The sequence below is a fragment of the Patella vulgata genome, chromosome 1, assembly GCF_932274485.2.
Source record: "Patella vulgata chromosome 1, xgPatVulg1.2, whole genome shotgun sequence".
In the NCBI taxonomy this organism is placed as follows: Eukaryota; Metazoa; Mollusca; class Gastropoda; family Patellidae; genus Patella; species Patella vulgata.
In genome coordinates, this window is record NC_065879.2 from 90,651,464 (window position 1) to 90,673,620 (window position 22,157).

Genomic DNA, 22,157 nt, shown 5'->3' on the forward strand with positions numbered 1-22,157 from the left:
TTATAAACAAAAATATTCGGATTTGCAGTATCCTAGCTTGGATGGATTTGTGATTTGAATCTCGAACTCAGTGTTTTATACATTTTATTATAAAATTGTTATAAATGTTTTACATGAATGAATAAAATCTACAATTTAAAACAGTACAATAACATTGTGATTTGACGCTCTACAAATCACTAAGAGTATAACAATTGCTTGTCGAAAAAGCGTTAATAATATGTATTTTTTCATTTATTATTTTTTAAAAATATATTCAAAAAGAATGCGTCTTTTACAGATTTCAATATAACCACAAATGGTTGATTGTTTTAATGCTAAGATAAGTATTAATGGTTTGTATTTGAAAATCAAATTATATAAGCGAAAAATAGTAAGATACATTATGTATATCTTAAAACACGCCCTTCTCAGTTACTACTTCGGCGAATATCGTTTGATAATTTAGATGATCAGAATTAAACACCGTTTTGCTATGTTATTATTTTTTTTATGATTGGGTGGGGGTATACTTAATTAGGGGATTGGATTGAAAGATTATAGCTACCATCTTATGGAGACATAATGTGTGGTGCATTTACGGTCTTATAAAGCTCTATTCTTACATAAAGAATTCTTGATTCGCACGGAAGTGTTTTAGCCGTGATCATTTTAAGTCATAATTTAACTAGATATCAGAAAAGTACCACGTTTTCATAAATGTACTCTTTAGATAAATTGTACAATATTTATCAGTTCACTAGTTACAATAAAATCATGCATTATAGCTATTTTTATTTATTTATCCCTGGTGCTTCAAATTCAATTTAGGGTGCCTCAACATATTTAAAAATATGTTTTAAAGCTTTAGGCCATTTTATTATATCTTTCTACCATAAATAATAGCCCGAATTTAGGTATACCAAAAGTTAAAGAAATATAAACAGTTTTTGAGTCATTCAGATATGACTGCCAAAATTGTCACCAACACACATGTCGTGTTTAGGCTACAATCTAACCAGAAAAGTATTGTCAATACATAATAAAATATATATTGCATTAATCAATTCCATTCCGCAATTGGTTTGTCTTAAACTCGTCATTTGTGTTCATGGGCATCAGGGTCGAGATGGCAACGTTATATGTTTTATTCGTCTAATTTACTATAAAACATCATTCGGTTTGCCTCACGGGTTAACGGCATATTAATAGCTTTATTCACTGAGATGGTTCCTTTACTTATAGTTTATTTTTCGAATTGCTTTTTGTATTTATTTAAATGGAAATATTAACAACATTCTATAAGTCAATCCACGAACATACCCAATTTCAATATTTGCGTGTTGACCTTTAACATCACACTTAGATCCTGTACGCTTTGTGTCTTACAGTCAATACATGTCACGAAGAACTCTTTAGACATAATTTCGTTTATAATATAGGACGATTCAATGTTATTAAAATGACACAATGACAATTTTAATTTTATTACCAACCCTTTCACAATATTTGAATGAAATATCTCACACAGGGTGTTAATCTGTTTTCAGTTTCTATTCCAATTCAATAAAACATTTAATACATGTCTTGGCTTGATTCATTATTTACAATTTAATAGGTTAATCGTGTATTTTAAATAATACAGTTCAAGAGATCAAAACATTTCCGAATTTATACATTCAACATTACACGTAGACCTAAATGTATTTTTCAAATACGTGTATAAACATTTATATGAAATATATTATAAACAGATATGCTATGACCAGAGTTGCCATTATCTTTATTATTCGACTGGAAAACTCCTGTCATTCACTCTGTCGTTCGACTGATCCATCATTCACGTTGTCATTTCCGAGTCTGAAATTTGGGGTATAGGGGTAGCTCGGACCGGGGAGTAACATAGGCCAGGTGGCGTTAGTCTACCACTTCCGGTTTCGGAGTTATGACCCCCGAGCGAAGCCGGGCATTCTTCTAGTATATAAATAAATATATAAATAAATCATCTTCATGGTCATCGTCATCATCACCGTCATCATCACTATTTAACACCAATCATCGTCGCCTGACAATTACCTTATCTATTCAAAGCGCTTGTTTAGTTTTAAATACTTGTGAACTTTACTAAAACTCACTTTGTTGAACGGGTTACTTTCGTTGGTATCGCCATATAGGAACGCTTTTGTATTTATGGATTTAAATGGGAGGGTATTTAATGTTGAGATACGCTGAGACGAATAATTTGGGCAGTGCAGAAAATAATGGTCGCTATCTTCTTGAGTATGACCACAACTGCATGTCGGGTTATGTGAAATATGCATTAAAAATCTATGGAAGTTTAGAGCACTTTTACAATTACGAAGTCTGGAATGTATAATCTGAAATTTACGTTCTCCATAGTAACATCTTACTGACATCAATAAATACAAAAATATGACCAAGTCGAAAGTCAACAAGACGGTATACAAGCCAAAATGCAAGTCGAAAATAAGAAATTAGGAAAAAAAACGAGGGGCGCTATTATCGCAGTGTATTATTTCTTGATTTCCTTTTTTCGAGTCGATTTTGGCTTGTATAGCGTTGCTGTCGCCTCACATTTTGTCGTAACTGCTACTTTTCGACTTTCGTGTTTTGGAGGGCGAAAAGTAGAAATTAAGAATGGTAGGCTTCTATAGTTAGGCGTTTGTATATATGACTGTATACTTGACACATGTACGACCTGAATGGCTGAATGGACGGTAACCAAATATGTTATTGTGAGTGTTAAACGACATCGTAATTATTTTATATTTTGCAAAAAAAACAAAAAACAAAACAAAAAAACACAAGCCGTGATTGCCATTACTACAATACGGATTACTAAATATACTTTGTGTTCAATTTTATATTTTAATACTGAAGACAGGGCCGGACTATAAATGAACAAGGCGGATCCTTTTGGCTTATATTGAGTAATTATTGCAACGTGTTACAGTTGAAAGTTCCAAAGCATTTTCACATTCCATGTCCGATAAATTTAATCATCATGCAACTACTGATTGGTGGGTCGTCGAAACATTTAGATGCATACATCACAGCACCGTGGTTTAGACAACTTGCAATTGAACTAGTTTTATTGTTGTACACATAATGAAAGAAACTGTGTTATTTCACAGCTGAATTCTATGGTAAGAACCGTAGAACCACCTTGTAGGGAATAACTTTTAAACTTTAACACCCTATACACACTCTCTTAACATTAATCCAAACTTTAAATCTTTCAACGGTTTAACAAGAAGGTGCTAAATATTTCCATTTAAATAAATACAAAAAGCAATTCGAAAAATAAACTATAAGTAAAGGAACCATCTCAGTGAATAAAGCTATTAATATGCCGTTAACCCGTGAGGCAAACCGAATGATATTTTATAGTAAATTAGACGAATAAAACATATAACGTTGCCATCTCGACCCTGATGCCCATGAACACAAATGACGAGTTTAAGACAAACCAATGGCGGAATGGAATTGATTAATGGAATAAAATATTTATTATGTATGGACACTAAGTTTTATGGTTAGACTTTAGCCTAAAAAAACATGCGCGCTGATTACAATTTTGGCAGTCATATCTGAATGGCTCAAAAACTGGTTATATTTCTTTAACTTTTGGTATACTTAAATTCGGGCTATTATTTAATATATATATTGATCAACAGCGGCGATAAAAATCATTAGTCTCGACAATGACTAGTTGTCAGTGAAAGTCTCTCAGGGGAGCCAGGCGGCTCTGTGAATAAAGAGCTGGCTTGAACGCCTCGTGTTCATTAGCCTGAATAGTGAAGGAATGCGGGTCATTAAACCCCAATTTCATTTCATAAATCACTCGGCTCAATAATGAGCTACTCGGGTTGGTTAGATCCACGCCTTAATGCATATACAACCAATAGAGAAATAGGTCAAATATGGCGACAATGATCAACTTGCTCTTCTTCTACTAAATTAAAGATTCGTGTGGAGATTCTGTCGATATAATCATATATTTATATCTGCTCTTTCTTAAAATGGAGACGGTTAGTAAAATGGTCTTCTTTACGTTCCTAAATATCAGTATGACCTTAGTGAATACCGCACGATTACGATCCGTTCCAGACTGATAACTTTACGTTCCTAAATATCAGTCTGACCGTAGTGAATAGGCCTACCGTACGATTACGATCCGTTCCATACTGATACCTTAATTATAGGCTAATTATAGAGCCTTCAATTTCAAACACATTTTTATTATCATATGCTCTTATTTTTTTTTCATCATTATATGATTAACATTTCCTAAACTTTACGATTTTCAACTTTTTTTTTAAATAATAGTCCATCTCTGAGACAACAAAAACGTAAATAAATGGAAGATAAAAGCAAGAAAGACAACCCTAATAAAGGAGTCAGGACTAAGACTAGTAATTATTTCCCCTTATTTCATGATTGTCGAATGTAGTGCGAGTTATAAATAGACAATTTTTCCCTTAATTTTTTTCTCCCCTCTTCCTGCATTTTTGGGTTGACTTTTTGGTCTAGAATTGGAGAAAAGGGATCAAATTTGCAATTTCATAGCAGTTTTGGGTAATACTGATGATATTACAGCGGAGGGATAGGGGGTGTAAAGTGTCTTTCTGCAGAGCAATCATTGTGTTGGAAGTGAGATTTTCACCCCTGTCAACTTCAAATCCGTGTAGCAAAAAATCTAAACGGTCAACCCCCTACAAAATTATGATGAGGAGATTGCCAAATGTTGTCCCCATTGTGCCTATAAAGATTGGAACCAACGGAATGTTGAGCAAAAAGCTACAGCCTGTGATGTTACAGTCATTTAACATTGAAGTCAATGGGCAAATAATTGCTAGTCTGACTCCTGATGATATAAAGAAGCATGGCCGACTCGGGATGTTGATATTTTTTCAACGGCTTATTTCCTGAAGTTTTGAATGGAAAGTGTCAGAAATGGTAAGAATACTGCTTTTTTATTGCCCAGCAGTAAGTTTTTTGACTATTTGGTATCAAAATAGCCATGATTGGGGGTATCCGTTGGTTGAGTGTGAATTTTGGGTTGTAAATGTGTAACATTTTGTTCACAATGATATCAAAACATGGTTAGGTCTAAATATTAAGGCCAACTCAACTCCAGATTTGGTCTAAAGTCACGAGATGTAAACAGGACTGACCCTAACCCTAACCCAAGACCCAGTCCTTACCCTAACCCTAACCCACAATCTTGTCAAAAAGCATGTGGCCTAAGCCAAGACCTAGTTCTGACCCTAGCCCAAACCCACAATTGTGTCAAAAAATCATGTGCCCTAACCCTATTTACATGTTGTGACCTTGAACCAAGTCTGCAGTTGGCCTTAACATTTAGACCTAACATGTTTTTGACATCATACAATGAAATGTTAACATGTACACTCCAAAATTCACACCTGTGTGACTTTTGACCAAACATGCAGTTGGCCTTAATATTTAGACCGAACCTCAAAACATGGCATCTACCTTTGAGATTGGCTTAGACTTATGTGACACTCAAGGTTTACTTTTTTACTGATTGTTAACTGGTTTCTTTTTGGAGGGCCAGTGACGGGCTGTTCCCGAGAAATAAAGAGGTTTATTTCTATTTCCAGTTGAAACCATATTTTTTTCTTATTTTCTCACTGTTTTTTATTGCATATTTATCCCCAGCCTCCTATCATTTCAGGTGCCAGGGCAATGTTTCATAGAGTGGAATGATTGACCTCAACACAAGTATTAAAAAAAAAGAAGCAAAACAGGTGAGATAAATGTGCATTTCATACACTTTAAGAAGTACATCCAACCTCATCCCCACTTCTGCTGATGAATAGTAATGGGCTGGAAATTTGGTACTGCACAGGCCTGTCGTCTCCCCTTGACATTTAACTGAATGACAGAATTCCACATTTTGACCATTTTCTGGATGTCAATGACCATTTCCCTGGATAGTATTCGCCCCAGAATTCTCATTCTCATCCAAATTTAACATTTCAGGTCTACATCTCAAAACCTGATCTCTTCCTGAACTGGCTTTAGGAGAACGATGATGCATATCAATTTCATCCCTGATCTCTATGACACCTGTGGTGGAAGTGGAGGGCAAATCGTAATCAGTTTGGGTTCCAGCCCCGAGGACCTCTGTAAACTTTGCTTTTTGGTGATGACTTAATTTCCGAGCTTGAAAAGGACGCTTGTGTGTTTATCATGCCTTCTCATATTGGAAGATAACATTAATGGCTTGTGTGTTGATCGACGGTTGTGCATATCTCTTGGTCAGGAAAGTTGTAGGCACAATCGCCATTGTAAATCATTTGACAGGCCCGAATGAACGGGGCGACCTATGATTGGTCAGCAATGTATCAGATTCCAAACTGGGGGGGAAGGGATGAAAAAGCTGTTGTAGTGTTACATAATCAGATTATTTCAACTTACTTATCCTATGGAAATACAGCTATATAGGAGATATTTTAAAATTGATAGGCACTGCATGTTTCAACATTTTAGATTTGACCACAATTTGGCACTTGAAACTACGTTAACAGAGAAAAACTGTGTGGTTTTCGATGAAAGTGTTAAAAAGTCTAATATTGCATCATGATTACTGTTTTAAAGTATTTTCGTGTTTGATTTATATTGAATTGTATTTAGAAAACGGAGGAAACCGAATGACCCAGCGAAAAAACTCAAGAGATTGGACAGGCGACTCTACTCCTTGAAATTGAAACCATGCCACTTAACACAATGACAGACCCTGTGATTTCATGCGCATGCATTACCTACTAGACCATTCCCCCCAGCCCCACCCCATATCGAATAAAAGTATGACTTATTTCAAATATGATATTTACATATAAAGAAAGTAGAGAGACTTCAATCTTACTAGAAAAATACTAGATTACCTGAAATGAAATGGGGTTTAAAGACAACGTCCTACTGGTCAGCTCCGACTGGTCTAATGCATTGTGCTAAGTGAAAATGTTTGTCTGGGCAGCGACACTATGGCCTACTCTCATACCGAATTCAAACTGCCAAGAGAACTTTTATGTGTACGCCAATGTGTACATTGGATCTCAGGGGAAACCACTCTGCAAAATCAAGATGAGCTTTCTTGGTCAACCCCAAGAGATAACCTGTGGCCTCCATGCTAGTGTGCCAGCACCTAATTTACTCAGTCACCATGGCCGTCTTCTAATTACTGCGACAGTGAAACCATGTGACAAACAAGGATTATTAAGATAGACTTTTACGGCTAGGTAGTTCCTTGGGATTAAAACTTTTGATACATATAGATACATTAGATCAATTTCATATCACACAGTTTGTATATATGGTAAGGTAGCTTTAATCGTAAATTACATATCATGTATTTATTTTTTCAGTTTCAATATTGGATGTATATGCAAATCCCCCAGAAAAAGATCATGTAATAACAAAAGAAATTATAAAAGAAAAAAAGTAAGAAGAAAAGAAGTAAGAAGAAATGGCTGGAAAAAATGATGATAGAGCAGCTTTTTCTTGGTGGGTAACTATTCAATTCTAATAGAAAAGATTGTTATGCTATTTTGAAATCTAAAATTCAGTTTAGTATAGTAAAACTGTACACGTCATGTATGAGCAGAGACAGAATCTTAGTTATATGTAGATATCACTGTCTCATCTGTGGCAAAGCAAACCAACACATGAAACAAAACAAATGTAATTAAAGTAACATTTTTTTAATTAATCAAAACTGTCTAGTCAATTTAAGCCAACTAATACATTGCCATTTTTTTTTCAGTTACCCACCTCGGAAGATCAAGTTGGAAAGGGCTATTGATATTGTGGAGACGTTTTCTCACAGATCTTGCTTATCAGACAAAGACTATGTAAGTACCATGCATATTTGCTTTTTAAATCAGGAACTGGTTCTATACACTTGGTGGGGGGGGGGGGGTTGGATGGACGTAAAACCCCATTTCTCTCTCTCTCTCCTAAATATTGAGATTTTTGTTTACTTTTAAACTGCATATATTCAAGGTATCAGGAGCTTTTTATGGCTCCCGTACAATTTTATAAACATGAAGGACTGTACCTTTTGAATATTAAGCCATCAAATTATTTTATAATTTTGAAAATGAAATGAAATGGGGTTTAACATCCTAATGTTTTGCTCATAAATTGGGCTAATGAAGACGGGCATACGCCATACAGTGTGCTATGAAGGGAATTTTGCCCGGGCAGCGGCGCTACAGCCTACTCTTATATCGAATTCCAATTGCCAAGGAATCTTTTATGTGCACGCCAATGTGTACACGGGACCTCGGTTTTTCGTCCCATCCGAATGACTAGACAGCTGTCCTTGTCAGGTCCTCCGTCCTGTATCACTGACAAGGGGAAAACACGCAAAATGTAAGTAACATATATATTTGTATTTTTAATCAGGAAGTACTTCTATACACTTGCTTGGTAATCTAGTTATTCTTCTTGGGGCAATGCCTAGGACTCTGCTGTTTCAAGTACTTGGCATGCTTGATTTTTGCCAATCACATCCATTGATTTCCTTCAAGTTGCGATAGGCCCTACATGTATGTGTATTTTTACAGTAAATAGCAGTAAAATAATGATGGACAGTATTTTACTTTCAAATAGATTTCAGTAGATTTTAAAGGGTAATATCCAATTTGTTGTCAATGGAAATAAAATAAGAATGGGTCCAAAAATAATTAGACATTACGCAGAGTTGAAACCAAATAGAGACTCGGTCTCGATGTGGCAAAAATAAATTGTTTATTTAAACGTTGTGAACCATAGAAAGTATTCTTATCTCCTACTTTTTATTTTTTAGGCTGGAACACCATTGAAAGAGTATTTGCTGTATGATAACAACAAGAAAACCCAAGCATCAATTTATTTTATACTTCTGGGAAAGAATGCATTTGACCCAATTTTTAAATATTTATTTTTTGTTATTAATGTTAAATTTTCTTCCAAAACACAATTAGATTTTAATTCTCTTCAGAAATGTATGTATAATATAGCAAGTAAAGTGGCATATAAATCACTTAGAATTTGGTCAGAAATCATAAAGTATTTAATAGGCATTACTAGAAACCAAATGTAGATCAAATACACCCAGAATTACAAAAAACCTTGACCTACATAAAGGTGACTTTCCCTTGCTTATGAAATGAAATACGGTTTAGTATCCTACTTTTCTGTGTTCTTAGAGTGATTCTGCCCTACACCCTACTCTTATATCAAATATTTCAACTGTCAAGGGTTCTTTAACGGGAACCCGGGGGGGGGGGAATGATTAACACGCACACATTTGATCGGGAAGTCTGTCATTGAGTCAAATAATTCAATTGTCAAGGCTTCTTCTAAGTGAACGCAGTGGGGATGGTTTCGATTCCGGGAATGGGGGAGGGGGTGGTGGATGGCCGAATGGTAAGCATGTGCGTGCGGTATCATACAGCCTGTCATTGAGTCAACTGGCGTGGTTTCGAATCCCCGGTTGTACGTGACAAGGAGTAGGGTCGCCTGTCCAATCTTGTGGGTTTTCTACGGGACCTACGGTTTCCTTCCACTGCTAAAGACCCCTATGCGCAACGAATTATTGAAATAAAATTAAACCATATGTTAATCCCGAAATGACCTAGTTTGTGTCAAGTGGACGTTAAACTCCATTTCTCTCTCTCTCTCTTTTGATTCCGGGCTTGTACCCAATTATCCCTTGCCATATCCAAGACTACTGACAAGTGGGAACTATGCCGGAAAATCTAGTTGAAATTTCTCGGCCAACACCTTATACTCACTGAACCACTGTGGCTTATGACTTGTGATTGTATATAAATTTTTTGTACATATGAAATTTTTTTATTTCAATCCTGTAATCTTGATGCTTTGCTTCTTTTATTTACAAAATATTCATTTTGTTTGGGTTTTTTTAATGAGGAAAAGGTTTTACATCATTTTATTTCTCCTGCAAAATAGTGCATTTTTCTTTTGTTAGTTTTCTGTGTATATTAGTTATTTCTATATGTCTCACAAATCACTTGTAGTGTGATTTTGTAGCACTTTTCAGTTTTTGAAATTGTTTCAATTTAGTGCATAATTAATCTTAGTGCTTGGTTTGGATGTTATTAAATTTAGATATTATTTGAATTATATATTTTGGAGTATGGGGTAGGGATACTGTGTACATATCTTTATATTCTCAGTTCTTGTTTTGGGGTAAAGAACAATTTATATAGCTATTTTATATTTTGTGATAGGTAAAGTGTGTGGGGTTAAGAACAATTTAAATAGCTATGTTATATTTTGTGATGGGTAAAGTGGGGTGTGTGTGTGTATGTGTGTGTGTGGGTCATTATATATAACACAATATAATTAGTATTAGAATTCTCTGTTTTATTGTTAACATTTCAAATATCTATTTAGTTTTGATGTATTAATTTACTTTTTCCAATGATTTTATGAATAAATAATAATCTTACAAAAACAAAAACAAATTTTGTTTCCTTCTTTTATCAAACTTTACAGGTCTAACAGAGCAAAGAGATGGGTCCTGCATAAAAAGGTTGCTATACTGTATATAAATTGGGGAAAAACACAACACAAGTTTTTGTGGATGGTTATACACAAGTTTGTATGAAACCACACAAGTTTCAGAAATTTCAACACAAGTTTCAGAAATTTTAACACAAGTTTCAGAAATTTCAACACAAGTTTCAAACATTTCAACACAAGTTTCAAAAATTTCAACACAAGTATTGTGTAGATTTTCACACAAGTTTCAACACAAGTTTGTGTTGTTTGATAAATTTTAACACAAGTTTTGTGTTGTTTTAACATTTAACACAAGTTTTGTGTTGTTTCAACACAAGTTTGTGTTGTTAAATAGAGACACCTTACTTGTGTTGAAAACAACACAAGTTTGTGTTGTTTCAACACAAGTTTTTTTTCAGTGTTGGATTGAGGAACTAGCTTAGGGATCTGACTTAGCCTATTAAAACCCCTCTTCCTGAATTTGAATGTTGGGGAAATAATTCCAATTTTAACTTGATTTTTATAATATTTGTAATTCTCTAAAACCTTATATTAATTATTACAAACGTTAAGTAGAGATCACCATGTTTCTTGTCACTGTGTGTATAGTGCGATACCTGTAATATCTCATTTAAAACAACGTATTTTATAACAGTATTATTGATTGGTTCATTAATCGAAATTGGACATTTATTGCTAACCTGTAAATAACAAATCGAAATAAATTACCTTAAAAAAAAGAATTAAAAGAAGGAATATTGATTGCAATATTTTGCTATCCCTATTGTACTACCAAAGTTAACTATATTCTTAAGTAACGTGGTAATTCCTTCCTGGATTAGTATCCATTAATAAGATAACCCGGTGGCATTGTTAAAACCAACTCAAAAAGTGATATTGTTGTGAAAAAATTATATTCAGAAAACAAGAATATCAGATTTTTGTATTTTTTAATACAATGTATTTATACCGCAAAATTTTCGAGGTATTTGAGGTAGGCTAATTCCATATTATATCATATCGTCATGTGCATAATTGTATTTTTATACGATTAATTATTCAAATAATCATTCTTAGGATGCACCTTCGACTCCAGTCAGTCCCGAATAGCAATGTTTGTTTTATGTTCTGTTACGCCATTTTGAACAAATAAACAGACATGACCTACATACATGTAGATAGTTGATAACAACTGATTGTGTTCCATTTTTCAGATTGCAGTAGATTTTAGCAATATAATCCAGCGATGCTGCAGTTTATTTGCTTTAAAATTATTTAATAATTCAAAGAATGTTTTAAAATCTCGCTTAAAGTAGTTTAAGATCAGTGCGGATAGTATTTATTTTTACCCAGCTTGTTTGACACGTGACTTGATTGGGGGGAGGGGGGATCCATTTTTAGCTGCCCATTTACAATAAAGTATCATAGTAAAGTACATTTTTAGATTATCCTCTGTCAGCTTCCTTTTCTGTCCTTTAATCTACCGAGAGTGTAGTCTCTCAATGTTCTCACAACCGTTAGCCACAAGATCAACATATAACACATGCTCTATACCTCACTCGATCAGACAGGCTGTCGATTAGGAATATCCTTATGGTATTGGCCCTTCATGAATTGGGTTCCCTTTTTAGTGCAAACCACGAGGCGCAGCCACTACTTCATTATAACTTTATTATTGTCTTATTATTCTCCCATGACTTTCTTTAAACCTTTTTAACCTCAAAGATACATAATGCAAGATACTATAATAGTTAAGCAGCGGTTGAAATGTAAGATACGCTAACATTTTGCAAGAGATGGACAGGGAACAAGTTAAAAAAAAAAAACGATTTTAATCCAGGAAGTTATTATCAAATACGCTCAAGTACCGACAGGACCCAAAATCGCATAAATATAAACACATGCTTTAAGTTTCATTGAAATCGGGTTAAAAAAGTATGACCTCTACAGAGTCCACAACCTATCTGTGTGCGGAGAGCTAAAGACATGTTTTTCATACAATCAGGGCTATAATCTAGGAAATTAGGATCTGATATGCGCGAATATCGAAAGGAACCAAGATTGTTAGGATATAAACAATATTAAGAGTTTCATCAAAATCATATAGTACAGTCACACTGTTAGAAATTTTTGTAAAATTACAGTAGTACAAGTAGTTTTTGTACCTTAATTATCGGTATGTTCACCACAATGTAGTAGTTTTACCAAGTCTGGCGTATTTTAACGGAGTTTTGTGTATGTTTACAGAGTTTCGTGTCTTTTTTTACAATAGACGGTGATGAAATCAAAGACACATTCAAAATCAGTAAAAATACATTCTTACATGTAATATTTCCAAACTGAACTCAAAATAAACAAGCATGCATGTAATTTTACAGATCTTACGTTTATTCACATTATTTTGTAAATTTACTTTTAGGTTAGAAATATAAATAAAATTACAGCAGTTCTCACTATAATAGTTAAAAACTAGATAATGTAAAGGCAATATGCTCAAAATTTCTGTCAAATTGATCCACTCGGAACCGAGATATTAGAGACTGAATGTTAGGCCTAGCCTCGATCATCATTACTTATTAAGTCAGTACGATAAAAAAAAACATAGTCTTGATTATCTATTTTTGAATTTAATCATTATCAGGCCTAAAGAAAGACCTGCAATAGGCAGATTTAGCTCTTGCATAATGTATGTTTAACTTATTGGTAGTTATCGTATTCGGTAAATTTATTGTCTCTTAGCAAGCAATTTTAGAGATTTTACGTTTACTCACATTATTTTGTAAACTTTCAGGTTAGAAATATAAGTAAATTTACAGCAATTAAATTTTTACCAAAAATGTTCGGAATGTTTACCAAAATGATGTATATTTACCAAGTTTCATTCTTTTTTACAATAAACTTTGATGAAACCAAAGGCACATTAAACCCTGGTAAAAATACATGCGTAATATTTCAATATTGAAATGAAAATAGCAAAGCCAGTAGGTAATTTTACAGATTTACGTTTATTCACATTATTTTGTAAATTTACTTATTGGTACATTTACTGTCTCTTATGTAAATTTACTGTCTCTTATTTTATTTTAGTATTCCATAGCAACGAACCATTCCAAATAATTATTTTCTTATAGTATTCATTCTAATTTATTAACCATAATATGGACAATCACATTTTGTGAAATTTGGTATATTGCATGTTATATATATTTAATTTTCTTTATTTATACGATCTAAAACGTGTATTATTATTCATCGTACGTTGATCAGATTGTAACTATGTTCATTAACGTATAAAAAAAATGTTTTGACTTTCTTGTCATAGATTGTATTATCTCGTAACCAAGGTCAATTGAAGACGGTTACTTAAACCGATTGGCCAGTGTTAGCTTGACTGTCTCTAGAGCAGAGTTACAATGCCTGCAGTAGACAGTACCACAAGCTTACATCTAAAATCCTGGAACGGAAGTTAAAATCATTGTGGGTTTTTTTAACATTTGTCTGTAATTTTTCATTTACTGCTTTTAGGTAAATTTACATTGGGAAGTTTAAAAACAAACTTACTGTAACCGTTCATTTACTGTGTTGCGGTGAATTTACAGTCCAAAGTTAAAAAACATTTACTGTTTTAAGGTAAATTTACTCACAAAGTCAAATTACAGAAACTCTGTAATATTACAGCTGAATGTTTATTTACAGTAAATTTACTGGCAACTTTTGCTGCCAGTAATTTTCATGTAAATTTACCAGATTTTTTCTAACAGTGCAGGAGTCATAATCCATGAAGTTACGGTCTGATACATGCCAATATCGAAAGGAACCATAATCTAGGAGGTTACTGTCCAATATGCGCGAATATCGAAACGACGAAAGGATCCAAGATCTTTGGGTTATAAACATACATTTCAAGTTTCATTCAAATCGGATAAAAACTGACCTCTAGAGTGTCCACAGGCTAAAGACGTGATATTTCGTACAATCGGGGACCATAATCCATGAAGTTACCTTTGGATTTTGAAAATTTCAGTCAAATCAGCTCAGTTAGGGCTGTATTGGGAATAGCAGTGTCTTGATTATCATTTCTACAGTTGTTACGATAGTAAACAAAGTCTCGATTATCCATTTTTCAATTAAATCATTAACTGTCAATCGTTTTTAAGTCCGTTGAAAATCAAGAGCATCCGATGACCTAGAGAGTTGATTATAGTCTTGTCATGTTAATATATGCCTAATTAACCTTTCCGTCCCGATGGAACTCGCTTGTACCATCATATAGTGAATACAATGTAGCAATGCATATGTGTATTAGGGTCAGTATTTCATTATAAGTCAGTTTATGTTGGTTTAAGGTCGGGTTGAAGTAGTGCAGTTTTAATGCAAAGAAATTTGTAGAGTGACATTTTGTGATGTTTTTGTAAGAAGATCTTTGTGCATGTTTGAAGACACCGAGAAAGTCCAAAGTAAGTAAAATGATTGTGATTATTTTTTTCATGAAACTTAATCCAAATCAAAACCCTTTCAAAATGAAATGAAATGAAATGAAATGGGGTTTAACGTCCTACTATTCTGCTCCTATACTGGGCTAATGAAGACGGGCATACGCCATACAGTGTGCTATGAAGGAAATTTTTCCCGGGCAGCGGCACTATCGCCTACTCTTATATCGAATTCCAACTGCCAAGGGATCTTTTACGTGCATTCCAATGTATACACGGGACCTCGGTTTTTCGTCTAGTCCGAAGGACTAGACAGCTGTCCTTGTCAGACCCTTCCTTCTGAAAACCCTTTCATAAAGTTTATCTAAAAATTGAGTAATATTTGCAATTACTGTCATTTTTTTCTGTGGGACATACTAGTCTCATCACCTATATGGGTCCTGGGACTAAAATACCAATGCGTTTTTTTTTTTCAAATCCAAATTTATGTGGCTTTTCCTTTGCGAAATGGTTGTTATTTCTGAATGTATCCTTTATATAGATGATACAGAGAAATTGTAATCTACAACTGGTCTGTGAAATGATATCTGTTTTCAGAAAATAGTGGTCTATGTCAGTTTTGTTCTAAGAATAACAACGAATCTCGGCCTCAGAATAAGCTATAGGATATTTCTGGAACTTTGACCTTTCCCTCAAGAAGTGGGTGGTGGCTTTTGATTAAATATATTTTCAAAACGTTTTACGAATTCGAAATCATCGATTTTTCGGGCGTTAACATTGACGTACATAGATTTAACTTTGTGACCTATTCTACTAATTATTTTTTCTTTGAGTACCCTAAAACATTTACTTCAAATCTCAGAGTAAATGTGTTACAATGTATTCTTATGCTGTAATAAATTTAAAAAAATGTTTCCTAGATTCCCATTGTGCGATTAGAAATAAACTATACGTTTGCATTTCAAGTTAAAATTGTTTACGCCTATTGTTGAATGAATTTAAGTATAGATTATTGTTTCAAACTATTGAGATAATATAGTCTTCTTTGTTTGAATTGTCTTTTTAGTGTTGCGGATTAAATTTATGATGAAAATACAGATTCCAAGAAAAATTTAAACTTTTTGTCGTATTAAAAATAGGGGGGCTGGATGGCTGAATGGTTAGCGTGCGCGCGCTGTATCATAAAGTCTGTCATTGAGTCGACTGGTTTCGAATCCCCGGTTGTACGTGACAAGTATAGGGTCGCCTGTCCAACCTCGTGGGTTTTCTCCGGGTCCTCCGGTTTCCTCCCACTGCTAAAGACCCCTATGCGCAAGCGAATTATTGAAATAAAATTAAACCATATGTTAGTCCCGAAATGACCTAGTTGTGTCGAGTGGACGTTAAACCCCATTGCTCTCTCTCTCTTGTATTAAAAATAAGTTACCCATTTTATCGTCTGTTAGGACATTCAAGTCCCACCCCTATCCCCTTCAGCAAAATTTGTAAAAATTTGTAGAAATAGTTTAGTGGATACCCTAACCAAACCCCAATCATCTACAAAATATCATAAAACAGGAAAATATTTTAAAACTTAACCACTTATGTGACATTTAAGGTCTAAGGAAAAACCTGTAATAGACTGATTTTGCTATTGAATAATGTATACTTAACACTACTATAGATATATAATGTATATATTAGTAAACTTACCTTGACTGCCTCCAGTAGCCATTACTTTCCTGAAAATACAAGTTTATATATATTTTCGGGTCTGAATGGTAAATGGTTGTTATCATACAACTGCATAAGGAACATTTTCTAGTAAATGAAATAAAGAATTAAGGCGGGGTGAGAGCGGTTGGAGTGAAAGCGATTGGAGTCAATAAATATTTTATCGTGTAATATACATTATATAACCTTTCTTATTATATTACAAAAAAATGTCATTTTATGATAAGAATTTTGTTGGTGTAGTTTAAAGATATATAGACCCTGGAAACGGGGAATTAAGTATTCTAGAAAGACTTTGAAAGCGAATCTACTATATGCAGTATATTTCCTTTTGTTCTGTTGAGTTACACGCCATGTGATTGTTTAAACGATTCCCTATAACGCCCTGTGACAACTTTAAGAGATACTCACCGTTAATAGTCTATATTCTTTATCAGTAATGTCACGATTTGTTACACAGCTTGACTAGCGTTAAAGTGTATGTGTTTGTGCTTCTCTTCCAAGTACAGTCAATAAAATATGCTTATTAGTTACGTTGAACCTGCATTGTTAGCTCCGCCTATCAATACCGTCAATTAAATATGCTCACTAATCACATTAAACCTGTACTGTTTAGCCCCGCCTTTAAAAACCATCTTTGTAATTCTTGGAATAAGGTGATGATCGGAGAAAAAGAATTACGCGTTCTACACTGCGTGCGTCATTTATTATTACAGGCTACCAATCGACAATAACATACCATGAATTCAGGTAAGATTTTACTTTACAAATTAAGGGTGCTGTTAAATCCCATGTACTAAGTCAATATTGCCCCATAAACTATATATTCAACACGTATCTCTAGTAGGTTTCTAGGACATAAAATTTTATAATCATGATTTAAATTGAAATGAAATGAAATGAAACGAAATATTGTTTAACGGCACGTCAGTATCAACCTGGATATATTTCGCCTGACATATGGTGAATGTTTCGAGATAAAGACTAAATAGAATCTCAAGATATATGTATATTTGAAAATTTAAAAATACAATATTACAGTTCAGTAAATATATAAAATCATATCACAGATCACGAGAGAGAGACAGAGAGAGAGAGAGAGAGGGGGTAACTAGATAACAAACCTCATCTCCCAACCCTCCGAACTGGCAGGCAAACCCCAACACTAATGTCATCGTGATTCAAATAAGCAAAATTGACAATTTTCTCTTCAAAACATCGATTGATTATTGTTATTGATAACATTTCGGCCGCATCCTACTACAATAAAGCAGAAAACCCCTTGTTGGTAATTCGAAGCGATTTAAATTTGACGTCTTTAACTCATAAAGGCGGGCCTCGTGTACAAAAGCCAGTCAAAGTACTAACCTGATCCGAGTTGCGCAGGGGTAATACACCGTAATTATGAATGTCTGTATTAATGTTGATAAAAAAAGGTTTAATTCACTTTATTGTCAATATTTGCTGATAAATGAATGTTGTTTCAGTAGATTGGGCTGCGTATGTGTAATAAATACTAATAGTATACATGTAACATATTTTTAACATGTTACATGCATTAATAAAGGAATTATGTTTATCAGGTGAAACTAAAAACAACCTATCTCAATGTTTTAGCTACATTCCGGTAGCTAGGGTTTAACGTTCACTCGATATAAACTACGTCATTTCGGAACTTCCGTATAGTTAAAATTCAATAATTCGCTAGCGAGTGGGGGGTCTTTAGCAGGCAACAAAGGGTCATGCGGAAAAACGACGAGGTTGGACAAGCAACCTTACTCCTTTTCATGCACAAGCGGGGATTCGAAACCACGCTAGTAGGAAGAATATAACGAAATCTGCCTGTTAAGCGTTTGTTCAAATAGCTACACTACAGTTACGGTTTGATGATTTCGCAGTTAGAGCACAGTGGCTTAGCCATCACCTATCGTAGCAACATTATAGAGAAGAACATCAAGCAATCATATTTAACGTTATGAATATATCAGTGGCCCGGTATAATAACATCTAATACATATATTAAAACAACACAGGTAGAAATCCGTTGATTTATCTTTCGTATTAAGCAATCATGTTCATAACTTCTATACTAATATTTGTTACTGTCGTTTGTCTGTCTGTCTGTCTGTCCGGGGTTGGCGGCTACACTAGGGCTGTCCCTGGCTGAAACTTGCTGTATAAGGGTAGTTCGGGTCGGAGAGTATCATAGGCTAGGTGGCGTTTGCCTACGCCTTCCGGTTTCCGAGTTACGTGCACAACCCGGGCAGCGCCGGGTCATCCGCTAGTATAAACTAATAATGAGGCATTTATTAACATGAAAAGAGCATAATCAACTCTTATGTGTTCGAATTTCATTGGATTTAAATCCGGTCTGCTGTTCAACTCCCATTGATGATTTACAGCAAAATGGATAATCGAGAGTTTGTTTATTATCGTGACAGCGGTAACAATGACAACCGAGGCTACAGTGATTGCATGGTTATATTTTTTATAAATCTTCAAGCAATCAAAGTACTGATCTATACTTAACCAAAGCAGACAATGCGCAAGATTTATCCCCTGAAATACGGGATTTGGGTAATTGTAGTTTCGCGGTACGATTGATCGAAGTGTCGAATCTATCTTTTAACACCCACTGGACAAGTCATGTCAATGGCGTTAAAAGAAAAATATAGATGTTGAAACTTAGGTCACGTTTCTTTCGTAAAGTGAACCAGAATTAACCAAACGTTTTATGTTTATCCTTCAGATGTAAGACTAGTGTTACTGGGAAAGACGGGTGCAGGCAAAAGTTCACTGGGGAATAGTTTACTTTGGAGAAAAGAGTTTAAGCCCACCCCTCTACAGATCACAAATACCTTTAAACTAGAGTGTCGTCGTGGGTCGTCTCAACTTGTGGATGGGACAAAACTAGTTATTGTTGATACACCTGGAATTGCGGATACTAAAATGTCTACCATGGCCACATTTGACGAACTTACACGGTGTATAGAGCTTTCGCATCCAGGTCCTCACGCTTTCCTGTTTGTCCTGAAGATTGATAGATTTACACAGGAAGAGATGGACACAATCAAACATCTCAAATATTGGTTCGGACAGCATGTCATGAAATACGCAATTTTCGTTTTCACCGGTAAAGATTCGCTGGATTATGCTGGTTTAGCAATTAGCGAGCATGTTCAGAACAGTCCATCTGAACTGAAAGACCTTATAGCGGAAGCAGGCGGACGTTTTACAGCAATCAACACTCGGGGTCGTGGCCCTGAACTTGAAATAGATGTTAACACCATAATGACACTAGTAAAACAAACCATACAGGTGAACAATGGTCAATATTACACCCAACAAATGTACCGCCAGGCTGTGAAGGCGAGAGAAGGACAACCAGGTCTGGTGGAAGACGCGGAATTTGAAGACATAAAGGATTTGCGATTACGGGAGCTAGCGAAACAGTACAAGAGACGTGGTGTTGAACGGGGATCAAGTATTGTAACTTGGTTTCTTCAATGCTGTGGATATCTCTGTCGGGGAGTAGGATATGTGTTAAAAACCATTTTTAGTTTTTTTGTTCAGTGCTGTGCATGGTTAGTGAGATACTTTGGGGCTTGAGCCGTAAAGTGCGAACACCGACAAATAGTGAAAATTTCACTCAATGATTCGAAATACCGGAAATGTCACAAAACAGTGACATATAATATATTTATCTTTAGTCTGTACTTATTTTCTGTAATACATTCATTCAATAACTCCAATAAAGCAATTCCTTAAAATATTCTGCTCGTCTTTTTTCTGTGCTATGGTTTTCAACATATAAACTTATTGGACTTAAATATTGGGAGCCATAGTGGCGCAGTGCGCAAGACGTTGACTCGCTAATTTGGAGATCTCGTATTCGATCCATGCGTTGGCTGAAAAAGTTCATTGGTATTTTCCGACGTTGTATCGCCATTGTCAGTGGTGTAGGATAGACGGCCTGACAAGGGACAACATATAGTCGTTCGGATGGGACAAAAAAATTTACACATTGGCGTGCACGTAAAATAACTCTTGGCAGTTGTAATTCGATATAAGAGTAGCCAAAAGCGCCACTGTCCGGTCAGAATTTCCCTCATAGCTCACTGTATGGCGTATGCCCGTCTCCTGTAATCCAATCGGTGCAGAACAGTAGAACGCTAAACTCCATTGCATTCCCTTTAGACTTAAATATCGAAAATGACACCAATGGAAGGGGTCAGAACTAAAGTTGGCTATCCCACAATTTAAAAAAAAAAATCTCAAGCAAAAATTAAAATGAATTATATACCTCTGAATGGCATGACACGAGGGGTTTCAAAATATCACTGACCTTGGTGAATTACAGAATTTCTGATCATCATTAATCTTTGAAGTCAATTTTCTCGAAAAGTGGTCAATGAGGATTAGCCCACTTTAGTTTTGACCCCTTCAATTATCAAATCCAACCTTTACAATACCAAGTTCTAAATCTTCGGATACACAAACTGAAAGTAGTATACTAATAACAATGCAATGGTCCGCTCCACATCTTAACGTGAAAATCATGAATATTCAGGAAAACCGGGAAGACAATGTAAATTCAAACACGAAAATGTCAACATACAAATCGCCATGCAGAAAGTGAGAAGTGGGAAATAAAGAGAAACACTGTTAATAACTTTCGCAGTGTAGGAATTAATTGCCATGTGTCCTATATAGAGGTCCTATATGTCTGGTTATTCGCTTTCCACGTGTTCTCCCATGTATGCTTATTGTACATTGGTACATCCTAGGTCCATGAGCCTTTTGTTTTAAAATTTCAAAAACCTAATCACTGTAACCCGGGTATCATTTAATCTTGTGTATTAAGCACTAATTTCTTTCACATTCATTCAATATCAAATCTTTGTTTAAAAATTCGTAAAAATCGTTAAAATCACCAAAATTCATCTAATTTGTCCTTGTGTCCAGTTTAAAGCTGACAATTCAGTTTTGATTGTGAGTGTTCAATTTACAAGTGTTTCATTTCTCGACTACTGTTACAAAATAAACAACCCAATTGATTATTGATGGTCAGGAAAATAAATACTTGTAAATTGGACACCCATTATCAAAATTAATCAGTCAGCTTTAAATTGGACACAAGTACAAATTAGATGATTTTGGGTGATTTTAAATGATGTTTGAGAATTTTTAAACAATGAGTTGATATTAAACGAATTTGAAAGAAATTAGTGCTAGATACACAAGATCAATTGATACGTGGGTTACAGTGTAATAATGGACACATGTGAGTTCTCTAAAATACATTTGACCAGTTTCAAACACAGCACATAGAAAATATTCATAATATTGCAATTGTACTTGTTTATTACCGTGTCATGTTAAAAAAAATATACAATATTTACATGTAGTTTATCTCACGATGCCCGTAATTGTCCAGACGAGCAAGGAACATATTTATAAAAACTTTTA

The 22,157-nt window shown here is 34.6% G+C and overlaps 1 protein-coding gene and 2 long non-coding RNA genes across 5 annotated transcripts in view; 2 read left to right on the top strand and 1 right to left on the bottom strand.

Annotated features, from left to right (window-relative positions):
* LOC126810483 (GTPase IMAP family member 9) overlaps nucleotides 1-17,192 on the bottom strand; it is a 93,705-nt gene extending 76,513 nt beyond the window's left edge. For both annotated transcript variants that reach the window (XM_050535583.2, XM_050535601.1), the window contains exons 1-2: nucleotides 17,100-17,192; nucleotides 16,668-16,696 (exon numbers count right to left, since the gene is read on the bottom strand). In XM_050535583.2, the coding sequence (XP_050391540.1) occupies nucleotides 16,668-16,689 (22 nt within the window). In that variant the 5' untranslated portion in view covers nucleotides 16,690-16,696; nucleotides 17,100-17,192. The remainder of the gene's footprint in view (nucleotides 1-16,667; nucleotides 16,697-17,099) is intronic.
* LOC126810568 (uncharacterized) lies at nucleotides 3,411-9,125 on the top strand. 2 transcript variants are annotated; one of them, XR_008789439.1, is made up of 6 exons: nucleotides 3,411-4,031; nucleotides 4,330-4,959; nucleotides 5,702-5,774; nucleotides 7,395-7,533; nucleotides 7,793-7,880; nucleotides 8,840-9,125. It is a non-coding gene; the product is annotated as an uncharacterized LOC126810568 (long non-coding RNA). The 2 variants fall into 2 exon arrangements; XR_008789440.1 differs by lacking the exon at nucleotides 4,330-4,959.
* A 114-nt stretch (nucleotides 17,193-17,306) lies between the features above and the next one.
* On the top strand, nucleotides 17,307-20,460 carry LOC126810591 (uncharacterized). The gene is made up of 2 exons (XR_007675267.1): nucleotides 17,307-17,438; nucleotides 19,438-20,460. It is a non-coding gene; the product is annotated as an uncharacterized LOC126810591 (long non-coding RNA).
* The last annotated feature ends 1,697 nt before the right edge of the window (nucleotides 20,461-22,157 follow it).